Consider the following 25629-nt stretch of genomic DNA (forward strand, 5'->3'; position numbering starts at 1 on the left):
AGCCACTTCAGCTCGCACATGAAAACAGGGGCTTTTGTACATTTCAAAGCAGAAGTGCTCTCATAGAGCCTGGGGTCGGTCAGCGGGGGACTCAAGTCTCCCGCTGATCCCAGACTCCATGTTGCGCTACCGATTTGAAATGCCACGCAGAGCCCGAGATCATCTGGGGACTCCCCAGCTGACTGCGGGTTCCTTGAGGCACTTACCCAGAACCCAGGGTCAGCTGGGGAGCTCCAGGCGGCGCTGCCCTTTGAAGTACCCTCTCTCCCCGCCCTTTGCTGCCTCTATCTGATAGAGGCAGCAAGGGGGGGGGGGGAACTGACTAGTCTTTAACATCCTTACAATGGATGGAGAGCTCTGAAAAGTTTACATTTGATCATCATCTTGTTATTTGCATTATTAATCAGTATATCCTTTCTTAAAACACAATTAAGCCACAAGACTGTATATATATTTTCAGTGTGTATGCATTATAGGTGACTCAAGCACCAATGAGTATAGTTAATATTTCCTGATGCTTCCGATTGTCAGGCTCTGTATTCAGATTCCCCTTGTGCATAGGCATTCTGATGGTATGTGATCATGTAACGGAAGACTATTTCCTCCTCCTCCCACAGGACCCCGCCTCTCTGAGTGCATAAGAAGGACAGTGCTATGGGAAGATTCAGGGTTGTGTCCTGAAGGAGGCTGTTGTCTCTGTGCTGCCTCATTTGCTCAAGTGGTAAAGGAGGCAGGAACTGCAGGAAAAGAAAGGATGATGTCACCATGAAGGCAGTAGAATGCCACATTTGAGAACTGCATTCTGTCTCTGCCTTTGCCACAGAGTTCCAATGTCATGCTGGACAAGACACATAAATCAAACTTTTCATAGGCAGCTTCCAATTGTGTGTTTCTTATTTTCTGGGTGTACTGCTGGAAAGACACAGGCTCTGATTTGCATAAGTGCATTCACATGTGATTTGGAATTCTGCTCTGAACATCTAAAGTGTTAAGTAAATACTATGAAAAATCATATCCTAGTCTTCTAATATTGAGTGCCCAAAATTAATTTATGCTTCTGATAACTTTGGCTTTAATGTATTTGCCTCAATTCTCCATGTATGAAATAAAGGCAATATAAACACCTCACTCCCAGAGTATTATGATTCTAAATTCATAATGTTTGTACAGAATTAATGCTCAGATTTATAAAGGTATTTAGGCATTGCTCAGCACTGCAAGGCCTAAGCAATTTAGACTGATTAAATCCCATTTTCAAAAGTGACTTTGACACCTAAGTCTATTGTTTACATTCAATTTAATCACAATTTTGACACATGTATAGTTTGACTGATAGGAAGAAAAATAATTCCTTTTCCCTCACTGCTTTTCAGTTCAGATTTGGGACTCTTGTTTTTGCTTCTTATCTAGAGAAACAGGCTATTCTGTTTATTGCACTCAGTATAGCATATATGATTACCTGCCCTATGGGTGGGTGGCGTATGTCTGCATTTGGTGCAAGGTGCTCCTGGCCCTTAGAGACCACGTATGGGCTTTGGAGGCCAGGATGGCTGAACTGGAGGAGCTGAGGGAGGCAGAGAGGTACATAGATGAGGCTTTCTGGGACACAGCAGAATTGTTCCACCTCCGGTCAGACAGCCCCAGCGCTGTTAAGGAGGATGAAAGGCTCAGAGAAAGAGAGCAGACAACGGGAAAAGAGGGAAACCTTCCCATAGTTGGGACCCTCATTCCAGATGTTGGGGTATCCTCTTGCACTGAGGTTACCTCTCTAAGGTAGGGAACACCAGTCAGTAGGAAAAGGCAGGTGTTAGTAATGGGAGATTCGATCATTAGAAATGTAGATAGCTGGGTTTGCTATGACCAAGAGAACTGTATGGTGACTTGCCTGCCTGGTGCGAAGGTTGTGGATCTCTCGAGGCATCTAGATAGACTTATGTGTAATGCTGGGGAGGAGCCGGTGGCTGTGGTACATGTAGGTACTAATGACATAGGAAAGGGTAGCAGAGTCATCCTGGAAGCCAAATTTAGGCTGCAAGGAAAGAGACTGAAATTCAGGACCTCTATGGTGGCATTCTCAGAAATGCTTCCAGTTCCACGTGCAGGGCTGTGTCGGCAACCAGAGCTTCAGAGTCTCAATGCGTGGATGAGACGATGGTGTAGGGAGGAGGGGTTTAGCTTTATAAGAAACTGGGGAAACTAGGGGGAGCCTATACAGGAAGGACGGGCTCCACCTAAACCAAAGTGGATCCAGACTGCTAGCACTTAACATTAAAAAGGTCGCAGAGCACTTTTTAAACTAAGAGATGGGGGAAAGCCGATTGGTGCAGAGGAGCACATGGATCGGACAGAGATGTCTGTTAGAGGAGAGTCTATTGATAGAGATTCTCTAGGTTTTAGTCAAGAGGAGAGGATGGAAGAGGATAAAGTATGGGCTAGATCAGATGAAAAATATCCACATAAAAAAGAATCTGACACATCAGAAAAGGGCAGACAAATAAACAGAGACAAATGCTAGAAGTCTAAAAAATGAGATGGGTGAACTAGAGTGCTTCATGTTAAAGGAGGATTCTAATATAATAGGCATCACAGAAACCTGGTGGAGTGAGGACAATCAATGGGACACAATCATTCCGGGGTACAAAATATATCGGAAGGACAGAACAGGTCACGTGGGTGGGGTGTTCCATAGAATCGCTATGGATAGTAATTCCCTGCCCTAATAAGAATATAACAGTAGGGATCTATTCTCAACCACCTGACCAGGACAGTAATAGCGACTATGAAATGCTAAGGGAAATTAGAGAGGCTGTCAAAATAAAGAACTCAATAATAGTGGGGGATTTCAACTATCCCCATATTGCCTGGGTACATGTCACCTCAGGACAAGATGCAGAGAAAAATTTCTTGATACCTTAAATGACTGCTTCTTGGAGCCATGGTATAGGAACCCACAAAGGGAGAGGCAATTCTCAATTTAGTCCTGAGTGTCGTGCAGGATCTGGTCCAAGAGGTAACTATAACAGGACCACTTGGAAATAGTGACCATAATATAATAACATTTAACATTCCTGTGGTGGGAAGAACGCCTCAGCAGCCCAACACTGTGGTATTTAATTTAAAAAAGGGAAACTATGCAAAAACGAGGAGGTTAGTTAAACAGAAATTAAAAGATACAGTGACTAAAGTAAAATCCCTGCAAGCTGCACGGACACTTTTCAAAGACACCATAATAGAGGCCCACCTTAAATGTATGCCCCCAATTAAAAAGCATAATAGAAGAACTAAAAAAGAGCCACCGTGGCTTAACAACCATGTAAAAGAAACAGTGAGAGATAAAAAGACATCTTTTAAAAAGTGGAAGTCAAATCCTAGTGAGGTAAATAGAAAGGAGCATAAACACTGCCAACTTAAGTGTAAAAATGTAATAAGAAAAGCTAAAAAGGAGTTTGAAGAACAGCTAGCCAAAAACTTGAAAGGTAATAACAAAATGTTTTTAAGTACATCAGAAGCAGGAAGCCTGCTAACCAACCAGTGGGGCCCTGAACGATCGAGATACAAAAGGAGCACTTAAAGACGATAAGTCATTGCAGAGAAACTAAAGGAATTCTTTGCTTCAGCCTTCACGACTGAGGATATTAGGGAGATTCCTAAACCTGACCCATCCTTTGTAGGTGACAAATCTGAGGACTTGTCAAAGACTGAAGTGTCATCAGAGGAGGTTTTGGATAAACTTAACAGTAACAAGTCACCGGGACCAGATGACATTCACCCAAGAGTTCTGAAAGAACGCAAATGTGAAATTGCAGACCTATTAACTATGGCTTGTAACCTATGCTTTAAATCAGCTTTTGTACCCAATGACTGCAAGATAGCTAATGTAATGCCAATATTTAAAAAGGGCTCTAGAGGCGATTCTGGCAATTACAGACCAGTAAGTCTAACATCAGTACCGGGCAAATTAGTTGAAACAATAGTAAAGAATAAAATTGTCAGACACATAGAAGAACATAATTTGTTGGGCAAAAGTCAACATGGTTTCTGTAAAGGGAAATCATGTCTTACTTATCTATTAGAGTTCTTTGAAGGGGTCAAGAAACATGTGGACAAGGGGGATCCAGTAGATATACTGTACTTAGATTTCCAGAAAGCCTTTGACAAGGTCCCTCACCAAAGGCTCTCACGTAAATTAAGTTGTCATGGGATAAGAGGGAAGATCCTTTCATGGACTGAGAACTAGTTAAAAGACAGGAAACAAAGGGTAGGAATAAATGGTACATTTTCAGAATGGAGAGGGGTAACTAGTGGTGTTCCCCTAGGTCAGTCCTAGGACCAATCCTATTCAACTTATTCATAAATGATCTGGAAAAGGGGTAAACAGTGAGGTGGCAAAGTTTGCAGACGATACTAAACTGCTCAAGGTAGTTAAGACCAAAGCAGACTGTGAAGCACTTCAAAAAGATCTCACCAAACTAAGTGACCGGGCAACAAAATGGCAAATGAAATTTAATGTGGATAAATGTAAAGTAATGCACATTGGAAAAAATAAGCCCAACTATACATATAATATGATGAGGGCTAATTTAGCTACAACTAATCAGGAAAGAGATCTTGGAGTCATCATGGATAGTTCTCTGAAGACGTCCACGCAGTGTGCAGCGGCAGTCAAAAAAGCAAACAGGATGTTAGGAATCATTAAAAAAGGGATAGAGAATAAGAGAGAGAAGATCTTATTGCCCTTACATAAATCCATGGTACACCCACATCTTGAATACTGAATACAGATGTGGTCTCATCTCAAAAAAGATATACTGGCATTAGAAAAGGTTCAGAGAAGGGCAACTAAAATGATTAGGGGTTTGGAACTGGTCCCATATGAGGAGAGATTAAAAAGACTGGGACTTTTCAGCTTGGAAAAGAGGAGACTAAGGGGGGATATGATAGAGGTCTATAAAATCATGAGTGGTGTGGAGAAAGTGAATAAGGAAAAGTTATTTACTTGTTCCCATAATATAAGAACTAGGGAACTCCAAATGAAACTAATGGGCATCATGTTTAAAACAAATAAAAGGAAGTTCTTCACACAGCGCGTAGTCAATCTGTGGAACTCCTTGCCTGAGGAGGTTGTGAAGGCTAGGACTATAACAGGGTTTAAAAGAGAACTAAATAAATTCATGGAGGTTAAGTCCATTAATGGCTATTAGCCAGTAATGGTAAGGAATGGTGTCCCTAGCCTCTGTTTGTCAGAGGGTGGAGATGGATGGCAGGAGAGACCTGTTCGATTCACTCCCTCTGGGACACCTGGCATTGGCCACTATCGGCAGACAGGGTAATGGGCTCGACAGACCTTTGGTCTAACCCAGTATGGCCATTCTTATGTTCTCTGTTGGGAATATATATATTTAGCTTTGGCCTAAAACAGACAGCTAAAAGTTGCTGTACTCAAAGTACAACTGAACTTGGAAAGATCTATGAACACTTCAGGCTTTAATAAATTTCCTTTCCTTTCAAACTGCAACCGTATTATTATTCAATTTTCTGTTTAGAAACTCTCTGTGTGTGCTCAGCGCCAAAATACAAACTACTAAGTGGACTAGAAAATTTATAAGAAGAAACTAGATATTTTTCTAGCATGGTGGTACCAGCAAGTTATAGTCAGGCAAAACTAGCAACAGCGTCAGAGACAGTACCATAGATTCATACCTGCAGCAGATTCTAATTCTAATTCACTTTTTATGTTTGTCTGACCAAAAGTGGCATTAGACAACCTGCCTAGTATTTTTCACAGATGAGAAAAGCAGAACAGAAACAAATGCCAGCAGGCATACAGCACATAGCTAGCATCTGGATGTCAGAAAGACCAGCTGTGCCTACCTTCAACACCAACCACACACAGAAAATCTTTGTAAGAACAGACACTAGCTTGAAAGAAGTTAAATTAGAGGCTGTATTGGCAAAAGGTGAACTGGAATATGGCCCAGGGCTCCTAGTCAAACACAATTACTGTACTGAATACATGCAGTATGTCAAAAGTAAAGGGCTGTCCAGGTTTTGTTTTTCTTTTGCTGAGGTTAACATTAAAAGTAAGCATTCCTATCTATGTACGTATATAGCCCTCATCACCAGCAGCACCTACCAGCAGCAGGAAAAACATAAAACTAGTAGTCTAAGATTCCAGTCTTGGCAGGCAAAAAAGACAACCTGCAATTTACCTTTAAAGATGTATTTGTACTTTAAAAAATGTATTCACTTAATGTTTGGGTGCTCCAACTGTTTTTTCCTTTTTTTTATTTTCAGTTTTCCCCCCTAATCATCTGATCAAGCTAACTGAGTAAATGAATTCCTCTACTTATGCCTCAGATTATTTGACCTCCTAAGGAAAGCTCCTTGAAATACATCAGCTTAAGTAATCACAACCACTAGAATGCTGAAGTCATGCTTTCCCATGAAATACCAAGGGCTACTCAACACATGGCCCACAGCCCGTTTGTTTGCAGCCCATGGTGCGGTTTGGGTTTAAGCGGGGCTCAATATGCAGCCCATGGGTGGGAGCCAAAACAAAAACGTGGTTGATAAAATGGTCTTCTGTTGATATGCGTATTAGTAGTTAAATTCTTGGACTATCATTGCTCATTAAAAGTGCTATCATATGAGTGGAAATCAGGTAAATATTGCATTTTATTAATATCAACAGAACTGATTTAAATGGGCCATGCGTGTTGTGTAGTCTTGCCTTAATCTTTGTATTCATGCCCATCAGTGTGAAAGAAGCTATTTGAATATATTTGTATATATATTCGCATATATATACTACCACACTTAAGTTGTGGTCCCCAGCATGTGCTGTGTGTATCATTGTGGCCCCCAAGGCTTCCAAAGTTGAGTAGCCCTGAAATAAACTATATTTCAGCAATTCAGATACACAGGGACCTCTGCTAAATAGGGCTACCAGGTGTCTGGTTTTTAACCAGAAAGTCTGGCTGGCAGCTGTTAAAAATCCAGTAAGAGGCACAGCAGAGCTAAGAAGCCTCCCTGCCTGCCATGGCTCCCAGAAGCAACGTCATGTCGTCCCCACTCTCTGGATCCTATGTGTAGAGGCAGCCAGGGAGCTCATCATGCTGCCCCATCCCAAGAGCTGTCTCCACAGAACTGTAGCCAATGCGAGTTGCAGGAGTGGTACCTACAGACAGGAGCAAAGAGCAGAGCTGCCTGAAAGTGTCTTCGGGTAGGAACCAGAGAGAAGACATGCTGCTGTTTCCAGGAGCTGCTGAAGGTAAGTGCCTCTCAGAGCCTACACCTTGGAGCCCACTAGGGATGTTCAATTTTGAGCAATCTGCATTAACTATTTGATTAATCAATAGGCTGCCTCCAACTTTGAAATTGCTGCTGTTATACTTCAAAGGTAAAAGCGCTGCGGAGAACACGTGGCCTGCGGGGCAGTCCCCTGCTGGTCTAGTGCTCCTCACGGTGTTTCAAAGTGGCAGTACCGCATGGATGTGTGGTGCTGCTGCTTTGAAATGCCGCGTGCAATATTAAAAAACCTTGGTATGGGCTGTTAATTGCATCATAATGAGCTTCTAAAGCAGTAATAGGAAACCACTGGCCCTCGTGGGCCAGATTCAGCTTCCTGCTTAATTTGATCCAGCCCACAGCAAATCTCCAGGCCGTGGGCCACAAGACCTGAGCCTCGGCACCACCATACAAGGCGCAAGTGATGATACCCCAAGCCTATTACCACTATTAGGTGAGTTGAGTAAAAGTTTTTTTTTGTGTGTGTTTGTGGGTAGCCCCCTACTGGTTTTTCTGTGGGTCAATGGCCCCTGAAAGAAAAAAATGTTCTCCAAACCTGTTTTAAAAGGCCATTATATGAAGCAGGTGCAACAGAAGGACTGGGAGATTCAAGGACATATCAAAAAGTAGGTGGTTCTAATACAGAAAGTGCATCTTCTTGACAGTCACTCCTGAGTTTTACGTGTCTGCAGAGTAAATCATTGATATTTGGAAAGCTTGCCTCAGTGTCTCAGCTCTTGACTCCAAAACAACACTGCATTGCACTGAAAATGGTCATGCCCAAATCAGAATGTCTGAGCTTTTTTATTAAAGCTGAAGACTTCAAGAGAATGTACTTGATTTGCATGGGGTATAATTCTTTAGCTTTAGACTGGACTCCCTTACTTCAATAATTTATATACATATGATGATATTGGCAGATATTTTAAGCTTTTCTCTTTTATGACAGTCTGAGATACCATTCTCATGGATTTCACTCTTTTGTAAAGTATCATGTCCAATCAGCTCTGAAGTAACATATGTATCTTCATAAATGATGTTATGATATCTCAGTAATGTATTCCATAGTACAGACAGCTAAAAAAAATTCATATTGACTGGGAAGAATGGCAAGACTATTATCCTGAATTTTCATGTTATCAGCAAGTCAGCACAAAGTCAGTTTGGTCAAGCATATCTAATGTAAATTGCCTGTCTCTTGAAATTTTTCAGCTCTGGTCACCTGCAAGCAAGCTGCACAACATGCATTTTTTCTTGATTAAAATTCAAAATTTAAGATATAGTAAAAACAACATAAAAATAACTAACTACATGACTGAAGTAACAATTCTGAGTCCCCCTCCACCCCCAAAAAAAGTGAAAGTAGTGGTGGCAGTATAGGTTCATTGTAATGGTACTCTTTGAACTTACCATAACCTTCCTTAAGGTGTAGCGTTTGGATCTAATGTCATCCATTAGCATTTCATAGGGTGTGAGCTGATATTCTATTGGAAGCGGGTTATACTGACGATCTTGAACCTTCTTAAGTTTAACACCATTTCGCAAATCTCGCATCACCTGTACCCAAAAGCAGGCCTGAGGATCCAAAGACGACAAATAAGGTTTCAGAGCACTTTTACACTCATTACTATTGAATATCAATGCAGTTTAAATAAAAATAGCTGATTCATCACATCAGACCACCATTAAACCAACTAAATAAGACTAAAATTATTTAATTTTTTACATCAATGCAGTAGGTGGGTAGTACAGTGGGTTTGAAAATTAGAAAACAAATCTGATGGACTTCACTAACAGAAATCCCAAAATCATAATGTAATTCAGCATGATCAGCACTCTAAACTCAATATATGCTCAAGGTGAAAAAAAGGAGGACACTGCAGATAGAAGTGAAGTGCAACGACAGAGCTATATAAGAAATTTGTACATAATTTGATCACTTTACTTGTTTGTGTGAATGCGTGTTTCTCTTTCTCTCTCTTTCACACACACACGCAACTGACCACGCAGTATAGTACCTAGATACTATGGTAATGGGAACCTTACTTTTATATAAAAAAAGAAGATGTTCCCAATGGAAATTAACTGCACAATCAGACATACCACAACTCCCACAGGCACTCTTAAGCTCTGGTTGTCACATCATTATCATATAAACTATGAGGCCATGTCTTCACTCTGGGGAAGACTTACGCTGCCATGATCGATCTTCTGGAATTCTGTTTAGTGGGTCTAATAAGGACATGTTAAATCGAACTTAGAGGGTACCCCTACTGGGTAGCCGGTACTTCTGTTGCTGCAAAGAGTAAGGGAAGCCAATTGGAGTGTTTGTTCCTGTCGGCCTCCTGCTGTGGGGATGGCAGGGAAACTCGAATCAAGATATGTTGACTCCAGCTATGTAATTACGTAGCTGGAGTTGCATATTTTGATTCGACCTTCCCCTTTAGTGTAGATCTGGCCTTATAGATATTTCAGGCCCAATCCCTTACATGTGAGTGGAGTCTCGCTGCCTTTACTGCTACCCCTACAAGTATAAGGATATGCTCATGTGGAACTCTTTACAGAATCAGGATTTAGATAGAATATGTTGTAAGGGACCCTTAACGTCATGTACATCTGTAAAGTTTCTAAGCACACTATATATAAATAAAAGCCAATACATTAAGAAACAACTAATTCCATTTTCCTTATCCACAGAGCTATTATGCAGAAGCTTTCAGCAAGTCTTCAATAGGTAAAACGTTTGGGAGACTTCTTTATAAGTTATGCCAGCTCTATTCCTTTTGTTCCTTTTAGTCACTCAAAAGCCCTTAACAACTTCACAACATGGAGACACTTATATCCATTTAGGGAGGGCTGGAGGCAAGTCCTTTTGGAATTAGTTATTGCTCTGCCATGCACTAGTCATTATGATAGCTAGATGCAATATGAGACATCCCTTCCTCCAGATGCTCTAGTAACACTTCGGTTTTGCTTCTGCTTCTCTGGAAATCCATAGCTCATCTTTGATTTCTGCATGGCCAGCATTATGAAATGTTGCCAGTATAGCAATAATCAAAATTTTCATCATTTTAATGGAAAAAATGTCCTCGTGCAAGTTCAGTAGAATCATACTGAATTTCAAAACTAGAAGAAAACAGCAAGCAGATAATGTTTCCTGCTACTAATGGCAGTATGGAATTTCATTTGTTTTTCAGTTGTGTTCATTTGTTTTTCAGTTGTGTTGACTACTAATTCATACTATAGAAACAAAAACACTTAATTTTTTTTAGGAGTTTTTTTTTTTTTTACAGAGGAGCAGGTGACAGTAAGCAAGCAAGTTAAGAACATTATATTTTTTCCATCAAAATATACACTATTGACTATGATTGTAAATGACTAAAGACTTACCCAATCAGCATTTTTCAGCTCATCAAGGTCTGTGCTGGATTCATTACCTGCTACTTTGTCCATTTCCTGAATCTTCTTCAGACTCTGTCAGTTAAAAGCAACATAGAAAGTGAAAATAAACTGTATAAGAATATAACACTTTATTTCAATAAAGTAGAAAAGATTTTTCTAAGGTAATAAATATACTTTATAAACAAAGAGCAATCCTTTGGCACCATAGGGTACATCTATAGTAAAGTGGAAAACTGAAGCAGCCACTGTCAATCTTCTAGGGTTCAAATTAGCAGGTCTTGTTAAGACAGCTAATGCGAACTGAGAGGGGCACTCCGGTCCTGCTTCCACGAGGAGTAAGGGAAGTCGAAGGAAGAGTGTTCTCCCTTCGACTTCCTGCGTTGTGGACAGTGCCAAAAGCTGTGTTAAGCTACTTTGAATTCAGCTACGCAATTAACATAGCTGAAGTTGTCTTAATTCGACTTTGTCCTGTAATATAGACGTACCCCTAGAGACTAACAATAATATATATAATACCATGAGCTTACATAGGCAAAACCCACTTTTTCAGATGACTGGAATAATACGATTTCTTAATGCTTGCATGAAAGCTCATGTATGTTAATGATGATAAAATAAAAAGTTTAAAAAAAGAAAATGTCCCTCTCAATGTACGCAAAGCTATTTAATATAGAGACAAACTTTCAGGCTATGTCTACACTACAAGGCTTTTGCGCAAAACCCGTGGAGCACCAACACTTCAAGCACGTATTTGGGCTAAAAAATCTACAGTCAGTCGACAAAACAGAGGACTTTTTGTGGTGTAGGTATACCTCCTTCGACGAGGCATAACTCCTTTTTGTGCTACAGCTCTTGCACAAAAAAATATGGTTGGACGCTCTACAGGGGTTTCTTGTGAAAAAAGAGCCTATCTGAAAAAGCACAGGTGCTCTGATGGCCATTCTATGAATGGCCATCAGAGCTTTCTTGCACAAGAGTGTCCAGGCAGTGTGGATGCTCTCTTTGCAAAAGCACATGGCTTGTGCGATGCACTTTGAGGTCTGGACATGCTTCTGTGCAAGAAGTTTTTGCGCAAGAACTCTTCTGCATAAGGCTTCTTGAGTAAAAACCCTGAACCGTAGACAAAGCCTCAGATTTTGACTAACCTAAGAACAATGATTGAATGCTACAGTTAGTCACAGCATGGTTTTATTGAATTACCTAACATTAAAATTAAAAAATATGTGCAATTCAAGATTTAAATGGACTCTGTGCAATTTTGGAAATAGTCTCTCACTCTCACAATTCTGCCTCCCTCCCACATTTATAGAGAATTCAGCTTTGAAATTGAATACTTGAGAGACAAACATGGAAACTTACTATGCAGTCTTTACAGACAGTTTCAGCCTAGAACTGCACTTTAACGTGGTTTTATTTACATTTTCCATTTTTTATTCATTCATTTTCATGGAACATAACCGGCTCAAAATGACTGTTCATTAAACCTCTTGAGTTTACATTAGGAAAATAAATCAATAGGTTACAGATCTGGAAAAGTTTAAATTATTTATGCATGTAGCATAAATACAGCCAACAATACACTTGATGATCACTATAATGGAAGTAATCAACAGAGTCTGTCTTTTTTAACAACACTCAGAAAAAGAAGTTTAAAATATAATTTTCTGTCTTTTGTACATCAGAGTGAAACTGCTTCAGTTTAAATCTTTGACCTAAGCCTCAGAAGACCCTTACACAGCCATATCACATGATTCCTTTGCGTTTTAAAAATTATTTTGCTACAGAGTATTTGAGAAAGAGTACAGGATAGCAATTACTTATTATTATCTTTAATGTGTAACAGCAGAATATTTACTTTCACAGCTAAGTTCTTCACACCATTACTGGCCTGTTTTTTTAATTACATAAATTACAGGTAGACTCTTGAAAATCTATATCATTTCTATGACACAAAATCTAATGGCCAAATCCCGAAAATTTGGCATGAGTATAGAGTAGGAGAGGATTTTGGTAAAATTAAATTTAGAAGATATTAGATTGCTTCTAGTTGTTCTGACAAATTTGATCTCATGCAATCATCTTACTCATTGGTTCAAATTTAGCTTGTCTCATTCATGGACATGAACTACGTTTGTTTCCTTTTACAACATGCTCTTGTGAAGAATGATTTTTTTTCTTTGAACACAGATGTCAGTAGAAACTAGCATTATCATAATCCTAAAATGCAGTTCTTCCAGTGCCATTCAAGTTAGTTTGTGATTTAAGGACATAAGAGTTAGATACTTCTAACTGTATAACCTAACATTTTTTAAATGACTTCTTTTATTAAAATTACCTCAGAGCTAAGTATGGGTTTTAAACTTGTAAATAAACTTCTGAGGTGGCCTGAGTATGGCAGTTAACAACATATTCTTAGCTACTGAGTAATAATTTTAATAGTAAAAAAATAAAACAAAATAAAAACTATTGCACATGACAGGATCCTGGCAAATTTAAAACTTCAAGAAATTCTCGAAGGGTAGACATAACTTTAATTCAATAGTTTTGGAGAAAATGACTGGGGTTTTTTGATTAATCTAATTAGAAACATATGCAAGCAAACATTTAATTATCTTCCCCACTGCTACACATCCAAATAGTTCTTCTAGTCTAACGTATGTCCTTTCATCTTTCTCAGAATGTCTCTAAGGCCAAGTCTACACTACCTGAGAAAGTCAACCTAAGATATGACGATACAGCTACAAGAATAGTGTAGATGTAGTCGACGTACCTTAGGTCAAATTCCTGCAGCATCTGCACTGTGGGAGGTCAATGGGAGAAACTCTCCCATTGACTTCCCTTACTCCTTGCAACCTGGAGGAGTACTGCGGTCAACCGGGTGCCTTGAATGGTCTATTTAGCGGGTCCTTACTAGACTCCCTAAATGAAATCCTGGGAGATCGATCTTCAGAGCTTCAATCTTGGGGTAAGTATAGACCTGGCCTAAGTGTATGTACAATTAAAGACCCATGGCATGGCACTGCTGACCTGGGTCAGCTGATGGGCTTGCAGGGCTCAGGCTGCGGTGCCTAAAATTGCTGTGTAGACATTTAGGCCCATGCTGGTGTCCAGGCTCCAAGACTGAGCAAGTGGGGAGCATCTCGGACCCCAGGCTCTAGACTGATTGCAAATGTTTAAATTACAATTTTTACCCTTGCTGCCCAAGTCTGAATTAATTGACCCAGATGCAAAGACTTGGTGCAGTGTTTTTTTTTTATTGCAGTGCAGATATATCCTAGCAGACTTAGGGTTGATAACTTTCTATTTGCAGAAAACCAAACACCCTTGCCCTGCCCCTTTTCAAAGGCACCCTTCGCTCCCTCCCTCATTCTTCTCTCCATTGCTTGCTCTCCCCCTCACTCACTCATTGGGCCGGAACAGGGGGTTGGGATATGTGTGTGGGGGAATTGGTGGTGACGGCTCTAGCTGCAGGTATGGACTCTGAGGTGAGGCTAGAGATGAGGAGTTTGGGGTGCAGCAGTGGGTTCCAGGCTGGGTAAGGTGGTTGGGGTATGTGGGGGGTTCTGGATCAAAGGCATGGGCTCTGGGATGAAGCTATATATGGGGGGGGTGTCCAGGGTGCAGGAGAGGAATCTGGGCAGGGGTAGGGTGCAGGAGAATGGGGGGGGGGGCTCTGGTGATGGGTAGAGGCTCTGGGGGTAAAAGCAGCGATGAGGGGTTTGGGTTGCAGGAATGGGCTTTGTGTTGAGGCATGGGGTTGGAGTGTAGGAGGGGATATAGGCTCCAGGGTAGGGTCAGACATGAGGAGTTCAGGATACAGGAAAGGACTTCAAGCATGGTGCACCATGAAGGCAGGGGACTGGACTTAAGGATCTCTCAAGGTCCCTTCCAGTTCTAGTATTCTATGATTCTATGTAGTTGGAGTGCAGGGTGGATTAAGGCTCTGGCTGAGGATGTAGACTCTGGACTGGAGCTGGAGCTTGGGGTGCAGCAGAGGCTCTGGGTTGGCACAGGGCAGTGTTTCTTAAACTTTTTGAGACCACGGAACACCAAACAATAATATTTTTTTATGCGGCACGCCTATGAAAATTTTCTTCGAAAACAAAATTGTTGTCACACAAAAAAAAGACAAAAACAAAAAAGTAACAAAACCAAAGAAGAGGTCGTGGCACACCTGCGAGTTGTTCATGGAACACTAGAGTTCCGCAGAACATAGTTTAAGAAACACTGGCACAGGGTATGGTGGTGCACGAGGGGATAAAAGCTATGGGTGGTGTTTACATCAGGCAGCTCCCAGGAAGCTGCCGGCATTGCCCTCTGGCTCCTAAGTGGAGGTGTGACTATATGACTCTCCGCACTGCCCACACCTGCAGGCACCGCTCCCTCATTGGGTGAGGTTCCTGGCCAATGGGAGCTGCTGAGCTGGCACTGGGGGCAGGAGCAGGGGCAGTGCATAGACACCTCCCATAGCTGTCCCTCAACTTAGGAGCCAGAGAAGATGTCAGCAGCTTCCTGGGAATTACACAATGCCTGCTCTGTCAACAGGACTTTTAATGGCTCAGTCAGCACTGCTGACTGGAGCCACCAGTGCCCCTTTTCTACCCAGTGTTCTATTCAAAATCTGGACATCTGGCAACCCTAAACAGACTGGCAATCTTTTCTGGAAACATCCCAGGAGTTAGCCGATGTTGGCCCCATTGAGAAAAGGCTAGATTCTTCTGACTCACAAAAACAATTTTACCCTTTCCAGTGACACAGTAAGTTGGGGTTGGATCTCTAGGAAGACCTGGACTGAGCAAACCTGCGATAGTTATTTGTCAACAAGGCCAAAACCCAGGACTCTACATACCATATGGACTTGGTATTTGAGCAGCTTACTTATAGAATCTATGAGGATCTTTGAAATCTTGACACATGCATTCTGAGTACTGTCTACTAAAGGTGAACTTACACATTTTCCTCCATTGTATTATAACACAGAAGAAAAACAGTCTTAATAATGGAAGTTTAGGGCTGGAAAAGACCTCAAGAAGTCATCAAATTCAGCCTTTGAGGCAGGACAAAGTATACCTTGACCATCCCTAGCAGGTGTTTGTCCAACCTGTTCTTAAAAGCCTCCACAACATTCTTTGGAACCCTATCCAGATCTTAACTAACCTTCTATTTAGAAAGATTTTCCTAATATCCAACCTAACTATCCTTTGCTGCACATTAAGCCCATTATTCCTTATCCTATCTCCATAGGATCCTAAGAACAAATCATTACAGTCCTTTTTATAAAAGCCCTTAATACACTTGAAGACTTATCAGATCCATCCTGACTTCTTTTCTCAAGATTAAACCTGCCCAATTTTATTAACCTTTTCTCACAAATCAGGCTTTTTATCACTTTTATTGCTCTTCTCTGGTCTCTCTGAGTTGTACACATCTTTCTCAAGTATGGTGTCCAGAATTAGACACAGTACTACAGCTGAGAACTCATCTGTGCGAAGCAGAGTGGGACAATTACTCCCAGGTCTTACATAAAATATTCCTGTTAATATACCCAGCCTTTTTCATTTGTCTTTATTGGATTTCATCTTGCTGATTTTAGACCAATTCTTCAAATTCTCAAGGTCCTTTTGAATTCTAATCCTGTCCTCCAAGTGGATCTAACCCCTCTCCATCTTGATTCCATCTGCAAATTATATAAGTATACTCTCCACTCTATTATCCAGGTTATTAATGAAAATACTGAAAAGCTCTGGACCTAAGATAGACCCTTGTCGGGCTTCACTACATACATCCTCCCAGTATGACATCAAATCATGGTAACTGCCTTCACTATCTGGGGCTGGCTAAATGTTGTTTAAACTTACATGAAGTCATAATCCCCAGGAGAAGTAGCTTCTCATTCTGTACTGTATTTAAGATAATGCACATGTGAAAAAAATCTAACATCGTTCTTAATTGTAATGCATGTGCAGAGTCACATTATATATACACATGAATTTCTTTTGAATTAAATTTATTAGGCTTCAGTTTGTGCTTGAAATGGTTCACAAACATAGGTAGAACAGTGTGCTACCTCAATAACACTTCCTTAAGCTCATTATTTGAATACTGTTCAAATTACACAGTATTAAACATAGCACTTTGAATCTATTTCCTAATGAACATTCATAGGAATCCTTAAACCACCACACAATGAGCTGACAACTTAGCATTATCTCCATCAGCGGCGAGATGTGGTGGTTTATAGACAATTGGGAACCAAAAATGTGTGTATGGAAACTTGTATCTGCTTTGCAATTGTCAATTATATCAGTCTGTTACTTTAGAAAACAATAAGTCCTCTACCCAAAAGAGAAAATATTAGAGAAAAGTCTCATTTACATTTACTTCTGCATTTATATTGGTACTTCAGTCTGAGTATTGACCCTTTTTTCCAACAGACACAAAGTAGTGGTCACAATTTCAGGGTCAATCTTTGTGAACTGTAAATGCCTTGTTTTCTCTCAAATTGGAACCTTTTGCTAACGGCCTGCAAAATTATAAAATCATCCTAACTGTTTCTCCACCTGTTTCTCATAACTAAGGTTAACTCTGGTGAACAAGCTGACATACTGTTATTCTCTTCAATACTCACTTATTTTTACAAAGTAAACATAACATATTCCAGCTGCGTAACCTTTACTTTGAACACTGAACAATAATAAATGCCTGCAGCAGTTATCCATTTCAGCAACCATTAAAGCTTTCCATTCCATAACATATGGTTTGTTAGGCTGGTGTATGTCCAAAGTCAGCAAGACTGGCAAAAATGCTAAATATCCCCCACCATGTTTTAAAATTCCAACCTGACTCTCTTTACTACTAAGAATCAGGAGGAGGAAAAAAAGGTTTCACTAACTGATGGCCCATCTTCAAAAATAAGACACCCATCTACAATAAACTTCCAGTAATCCGGCACCTTTGGGACCCAGAGGGTGCCAGATTATTGGATATGCCGGAGTATCAGGAGGTGCTCTGGAAGGGAGATTATGAAGGGTCGGGGGGGGGGAGGAGTTGGCAGGGGAAGCCCCACCCAGCTGCCGGCGACAGGCCAGCTGGGGCTGCAAGCGGCAGCGGCGACTTGGGGAAGCCATGGGGAAGAGCAGCTGGGATGCTGCCAGGTTGGTCCCGCAGCGCTGCCCCTCACCTGAGCGGAGCTGTGGGACCAACCCGGCAGCACCCCAGCTGCTCAGTCCCATGGCTTCGCCAAGTCCGCCGCTGCTGAAACTGACAAGTGGCGGGCTTGGGAAAACAGCGGGCAGAGCAGCTGGGGTGCTGCCCGGTTGGTCCCACAGTGCCGCCCTGTACTCCCCTGCTCGGCACCCAGCAGCACCCCAGCTGCTCTGCTCTGCGGCTTCCCCAAGTCTGCCGCTCATCAGTTTCAGCAGCGGCAGCCGCAGACTTGGGGAAGCAGCGTGGAGCAGCTCCAATTGTCTGGCTGGCCAGAGCACTTCCGGGTTCCAGTTGGTGCCAGACTATCAGGAGTGCCGGACCACTGGATGCCGGACAATTAGGACACCTAAATGACCCAGGTAATTATATGCTAGTTAGCCTCATACCAAGCCCAGGCAAAACAATGGACAAAGGAAAAGCTGATATAGGATTCAACTGACAAAGAATTAAAAGACATGAATATAATTAATGCCAGACAATATGGTTCAATGGAAAATAGGTCTTGTCAAACACCTGATTTGAGAAGCTTCAGGGGGTAGGTCATATACTTATGGTTTTATAAAGTGGTTTACTTAGTACCACATGATGTGTTGATTAAAAAATTATTAGCATTGTGTAGTGCTAAAGCACATGATAAATGGATTAAGAATTTGCTACCTGTTGTCTAGCTGTCAATGGGAAACCAAAATCAAATGGAGGTATTTTTAGTGGGGCTCTGCAGGAACTGGTATGCGGACCAGTACAATTGAAGACTATGATAGTGACCTGGAAGTACACAGAAAATCACTACTGATAAAATGTGCAGTGGACACAAAGAATGGCTGAGTGGCAAGTAAAGAGGAGGTAATAATACAGAATGATTGTTTAGTAGGCTGGGATCATTCAAACCAAATGTGTTGTAATATAGCCAAATGAAAAATCCTATATTCAAGAACAAATTCAGACTACACATTTTGGCTACGTCTAGACTGACATGATTTTCTGCAAATGCTTTTAACGGAAAAGTTTTTCTGTTAAAAGCATTTGCGGAAAAGGGCATCTAGATTGGCATGGACGTTTTTCCGCAAAAGCACTTTTTACGGAAAAGCATTTGTGCCAATCTAGACGCGGTTTTGCGCAAGAAAGCCCCGATCGCCATTTTCGTCATCAGGGCTTTTTTGGCAAAACAGTTTTTAGCTTGCTATACTGGCCCTCTTGTGCAAAAACATTTCTGGAAAAGGGCTTTTTCCCAAATGGGAACGTCAAAGCATTTGTGCAAGAAGCACTGATTTTGGACAGTAGAATGTTAGTGCTTTTGTGCAAAATCAAGCAGCCAGTGTAGACAGCTGGCAAATTTTTGCGTAAAAGCGGCTGCTTTTGCGGAAAAACTTGCCAGTCTAGACGCAGCCACAGAATATAGGACTATCTTGGAAAACAGTGATTTTGAAAATCCTTTTTGGAGATTGTTTTATTGATAGAAGTGATTCTGACTGATAACTGGGAAACAGATAAAATAGACTTCTCTGATGAAATATGAGGTTGAACCTCTCTAGTCTGGCACACTTGGGTCCAGCAACATCCATGATCCAACATGATTTTAGTCAGCTGGATGTCCACTTATCATGGCTGTGGTCACATTTCCTGCGGTCTTATAAAGTTTGTTTACAGCCACCAGTCCTAGCTCTCAGTGTTCTGTGCTGTTATCTAGCTGTAATTTACCCATGACTGTCTTCTAAGAGGTCCAGTAAGCAGATGAAGTGTTGATAATGCTGCTAGACAATATCGACCTCCCATGGTTTAGCAAATCCTCTGGTTTGGCACTGTTCAGGTTCCCAGGGTGTCAGACTAGAGAGATTCAACCTGTAGTTTATTTTAAATAAACAATTATTTAACATCAGACTTAACCTTAACCTGATTTGGGCCTCCAAACTTTGCTCACATTTCAGTCAACTGAATTACTCATGAGAGTAAGGTTTGCAGACTCAGCCACTAAAATACATCTTATCCTTTGTGCTGCTTTTGAATCTCATATCAGAGACATCTATTGGTAACACAGTAGAGTGGGAGAAGAGAAGACATGCCCTAGCAAGGAGAGAGAGAGGGAAGAGGGTTTTTTGAAGTGACCCCTTACTGATTAATTCAGCAAGTGCACTGACAGACTCCAAATTGAGATCTTAGGTGGATATTAGTGACATTTCTTCAATAACTCATAGAGAAGATCAAGCAGAGAAACATTTAGCAATGCTTAACCTCCAAGGTAAATTTTTATGGGATGACAGTGTGGGACAGAAGAAATATTATTCTTTGGATCTAAGTTTGAGTAAACAACTTATCTACATGTTTCACTTACTGTTAATAAAATTGTATTGCATAATTAACAAAACCTCGCTGGTGGTGTTAAATATTAGGTTACACACTGCTTTGTTAAAGGGGAGAGAGCGACTGAATGCCATAACCATAAAAAGTTTTTGACTGAAGTGCCAATCATTTTTAATTTATTCACTACTTTTAAAGGGGAAATGAAGACTGTCTGAATACAGATGGTAAAGAATGTAACATATGCCTGATTTTTTAATGTTGCTAGAAGGGGTAATATCCACTGAAAAGACTTTCTAAGAAGTATCATGTAGAAGTTCCCACTGTGTAAAGGTATTTAAGTTTTTGCTTCAATTCAGCTGCCATCAGGGCAATAGCTAACTAGGTAAGCCTTACAGAGCAAGTCAGGTATTAAATTGGCTAAAGACATGGGCCCAGATTTTTATAAGGTATTAGGTGTTGCTCTGCTCAGCAATGAAATACCTAACTGATTTAGATGCCTAAGACATATTTCAAAAGTGCCTGAGACCCATGGACTTTCTGTAAGACACAGGCACCTACGTCTGTCACTTTTGAAAATGAGATTCAGGGGGTTTCTACTCAGCAACTAGAAAGCCCAGGCCAGCCAACTCTGGTTTGCATGGGTCACGCTGTGAGTCTGTTTCGTTGCAGTGTAAACTTCCTGTGAGTTGGGAGGGTCACCAGAACTCAGGATCCAGCCTGAGCCCAGAAGTTTATCTAGCAATGAAATAGCCCTGTAGCCTGAACTCCTTCCTTGAGCCCAAGTCAGCTGGTATGGTCCAGACATGGGTTTGTCTCTTTTATATAGACACATCTTTAGGCTACTAAATCAACTAGGAACTTCAATACTGAGCAGAGCAATGCCTAAATACCTTTAGGAAATCTAGGCCTTGATGAGCAAAAGCTACAAAATGAGGGATTTCTTTTTTCACCCATTTTATTGGTAAAATCAATCCACCATCAAGAAATAAGGCCACAGATGTTAAATGGCAAGTCTGAAAGGAAATCAGTTGCATCCACTGTGACACCCCATACTTAATATGATATCTTGTTCCCCAGGTTCACCTGTTATGATTATGATATATTGTATAAAGTATACCTTGTGAGATATCACTGGAAAACTCATAACCTACTCAACATTATCATTCTCGTAAAATAGATGTGGCAACTTTGTATGTAAAGTTACGAGATTTATAATAATGATTTTACTGCAGCATGTTAAAAAGTTAAGAAAAGCAGGCTCAATCTACTTTTTTCACAGACAAAGAAACACTTGCATACCTGCGGGGAGCTAAAAAGTCATTACCTGTTTGATCAGAAATTCACCAGCAGGAAAGTTGTAAAGATATTTACAACTTACCTGAAGTAAAGCTTACACATACACAATGGAACTGCTGACCCCATGACACAGCAAAGACTTTTTCAGAATAATGGGTCAGAATATAAAAAGAAGAGACAGTGACCTAGTCCTCACCTCTCCTCCCTCATCTCTCTTCACAGCAGCAAGCTGACCTGAAAGACAATTCATGCATCCCTGAGCTCTGCGTGTGAGAGATGGAGGGGTCTAAGCTGGAAAGCATTCCAGGTAGTATGAACTGCTCTAAGCTTTTGGATGAGAAACCTTTTTACTTCCAAAGCCTTTTAGCTTGGTAAAATTTAGGAATTAGATTGTGGTTTATCTTTTACTTCTTCTTTAACCAACTCCAACTTTTATTCCTTTGTCACTTATAATGGCTTTAAATATATCTTTCTCTAGTAAATACACGTTTTATTGATTTATCTAAACCAATGTGTTTGGTTGAAGTGTTTCTGGAATCTCTACTCAGGTTTATAAAGGCTAGGGCACAGTAATTTCCTTTGACGAAATGACTGATTTAACAAGCTTGGTTTGTTCAGTAGTGAGCTGAACAGTGCAAGACACGTCTCTGGGATACAAGACTGTGGATAAGAATTAGCAGGTGTCACACTACACACAGTTTGTTGGTGGCTGAGAAAGCATTCGTGTAACTTTGCTGGGAGTGACTCTGCATGCTAATGTCTCTGTGTGAGCAGAGTCTGGAGAGGCTTCATTTCACTAGTGAAGCAATGTAAGAAGGATACCAGCCTGGGGAGTTGAAGGGACATAGCAGTTCAGTGGTCCATTTAGTAACCAGAGGAATGTCACATCCAGGGAAGTGGTGAACAAGGTATTTACATAGTTACATGCAGCAATGCAATGAGTTTCAGAGCAAGCACACAGCATTCTTTCAAATGAGGCCCAACCCAGAAAAAATGCATAACACACATTGCCCAGTGCCCAAAAACAGTTTAAGTAAACAATAATAAAGTGGGTAGAATGCTTTTATTTTACGTGTAAGTTCCACCACTGTTAAATAGTTGGCAATTTTAACTAGGATGATGTTGAGTTTTTATGCATATGGCATGCCAACAGCAAAGTCTACTCCAATCCTTGCGAATCAGACTAAATAGAAGAATAACCTTAAAGGAATTCATTTTATTGTACAGGAAGAAGGTTATTTTCTTAATGAAGAGGTTAGGGTACACTAAATTGTGCTTTCAGAGCATACGTTCTGTGTAGCAGTTTTTAATAGCTTTTCTGAACAATGGACTACTAAGGACAAATTGGCTGAGGACTTAGTCTCTAGTTTTGTAAATAAATGATCCAAACACTGCTAAGAAGAAACACGCTCAAAGATGACTTAGATCACAGCATTCTATTATCAGATGTATTCCTGAATATACAAAAATTATTAACAACTTGCTGTTTTATTAACTGACTCATTAGAATCTTTACTTGAAATGAAACAGAAAAAAACATAAAGAGGCAAAAGAATAGATTTTCTTTCTACTTATTTGTTTAAATAAAGGTTTACAGAAGAACCTTTTCAGATGAAGAGAGTTTAAAATAAATACAGAGATATAGAAAAGATTGACTGTCTAGTTTACAAACAAATGATATAAAACAATGATAAAATACATTAAATAATTAATGGCATAAACAAGACAGATCAGGAGCATCTGTTCCCCTTGCCCAAGGGAACAAGGAGACAATCCATGAAATGAAAAAGTAACATATTCAAAATAAATAAAAGGAAACACTTTTTCATATATTGTGTAATTAGGCTGGATTTCATTGCCACAAGAAGTGCTCCAGGACAAGAACATAGAAACAGTCAACAAAGGATTGGATACTTTTATATGGCTAACAAGGACAGAATTGTCATAATTAATTTTGGAAGGATTACTAAACCTCATACTTTAGGGCATAAGCCACAATGTAACCCAGTGGTTTTCAAACTTTTTTTCTTGTGATCCAGTTGTAGAAAATTGTTGATGCCCATGACACAGCACAGTGATATCGTTTGACTAGAGTGCAGGCTCCATCCAGGGTGAGGCCTCAGGGACAAGGGGCTAAGGAGGGGGATGAATGCCATGTCTGGGTGTGTGGGCTATGGGGTGGGGCCAGAGATGAAAGGTTTGGGGTACAGGCTGCGGGGGTGGAGCAGAGGGGTTCAGTACATATGCAAGGACTCTGGATGCATGAACTTATTGTGATAAATAAGAGCCCACTGTGCTTGAAGAGGGAAACCAGCAATATTTCCTCTTCTTCCCCCAGCAGCCCTGAGAGCCCTAAGAGCCCAAAAGCAGAAGCAGCAGGCTAGGGAGTTTGGAAGCCCTATCCCATGGTGGGGAACCTTTTTTGGGTCAGGGGCTGCTGACCTACTGAAAAATCAGTTGGGGACCACACACAAGTGAGTAGCCCCCGACTGAAAAGGAGAAATATGCTGAGCCTTGGGGGCCAGATCTAGGCAAGATGGGGGCCACATCCGGCCCTTAGGCCTGAGGTTTCCCACCCCTGCCCTAGCCCCCTGAAGACCTGTTCCCGCAGGTGCCTTTTATGGCGTGGAGGGGTGAAGCTCCCACTAGTTTGTATGGGGACATTGCTGGCTGTTCCCCTACCTAGAATAGTGTCTTCGTATCTCATAGGTTATGTTCAACCCAAGCACAAGTCAATTAAATGTTTTAGGGCCCCTCCCACTATCTTCTATTTGTCACTAGATGTGCATGTAAAATGCTTCATATAGTATGGAGGCTATATTGTGTTTTTGAGCTGACTGCATTTATTCACAAGTGATGCAGCCAACAGTTGAATTACACGTGTTATCTCAGATGAGTGCTGACAAAACCTCTTACAAGCAAAGAGAGACTTTCTTTCATGGAGAGAGTGAAAAATACGGAACTATATATGGAGAAGAGAGATTTATAAGAGGGGACATGATAGAGAAAAAGAGAGAGAGCAGAATGTAGCCAAGAAACATTAGCCGGTGTGAGATCAGATAGGGAGACAGAGTACGTTCTTAAAAATATTATGAAATAGCAGCAGTTTTTTTCCATAATTAATTAGGATTCTGGCTGGCTAATTATTTTATGGTTTTATTAATTATTTAATTGTTTTAATTAATTACATATTGTTGTTAGTCTCTAAGGTGCTACAGGATTACTCTTTTTTTTTAAAGTTACAGAGCAACATAGCTACCCCTTTGAGACAGTATAAGCCCTGATTTATCCAACCTACCCTAAAATAAATTGAACTCTTTAAAATTTAAATCTTATTCCACTGTAGTGTTTTTCTGGGGAATTTGGTAATTTTACACACTTATTAGTTTGTTGACCTTGCTCCCGCTCCTACACTACTAATTCAGTAAAACTCCATTAGTCCGGCATCCAATGCTCCGGGACTCCTGATGGTCCGGCACCATCAGGAACCCGGAAGTGCTGGGGCAGCCGGACAGGCTTCCTCCATTCAGCTGCTGCTGAAACTGACCAGCAGCTGAATTGGGGAAGCCGGGAGCAGAGCAGCTGGGGTGCTGCTGGGTTGGTCTGGTAGCACTGCCCCTCAGGACTGCGGGACCAACCCGGCAGCATCCCAGCTGCTCTTGGGGACGCCTGGGGCAGAGTAGCTGGAGTGCTGCCGGGTTGGTCCTGCAGTGCCAAAGGACGGCACTGCGGGACCTACCCGGCAGGACCCCAGCTGCTCTGCCCCAGGGGTCCCTGATTCAGCCGCTGCTGAAAAATCAGCGGCTGATTCCAGGAAGCCCAGGGCAAAGCTGCTCTGCCCCGGGCTTCCTGGAATCAGCCGCTGGTCCGTTTCAGCAGCGGCTGAATCGGGGACCCCTGGGGCAGAGCAGCTGGGGTGCTGCCAGGTTGGTCCCGCAGCGCCGAGGGGCAGCGCTACGGGACCAACCCGGCAGCACCCCAGCTGCTTTCCCCAGGCGTCGGGATTCAGCCGCTGCTGAAACTGACCAGCAGCGTCAGTTTCACCAGCAGGCCGAATCCGGACACTGGGGCAGAGCAGCTGGGGTGCTGCCGGGTTGGTCTTGTAGTGCCGCCCCTCGGCGCTGCGGGACCAACCCGGCA

At 41.4% G+C, this 25629-nt stretch overlaps 1 protein-coding gene across 2 annotated transcripts in view; it reads right to left on the reverse strand.

Annotated features, from left to right (window-relative positions):
* The window catches only part of SPIRE1 (spire type actin nucleation factor 1), a 200547-nt gene that overhangs the window by 44991 nt on the left and 129927 nt on the right, over positions 1–25629 (reverse strand). For both annotated transcript variants that reach the window (XM_089776314.1, XM_075921001.2), the window contains exons 5-6: positions 10678–10761; positions 8698–8862 (exon numbers count right to left, since the gene is read on the reverse strand). In XM_089776314.1, the coding sequence (XP_089632440.1) occupies positions 8698–8862; positions 10678–10761 (249 nt within the window). The remainder of the gene's footprint in view (positions 1–8697; positions 8863–10677; positions 10762–25629) is intronic.

Source organism: Pelodiscus sinensis, chromosome 2 (genome assembly GCF_052426305.1).
Source record: "Pelodiscus sinensis isolate ZL-2025 chromosome 2, ASM5242630v1, whole genome shotgun sequence".
Classification (NCBI taxonomy): Eukaryota; Metazoa; Chordata; order Testudines; family Trionychidae; genus Pelodiscus; species Pelodiscus sinensis.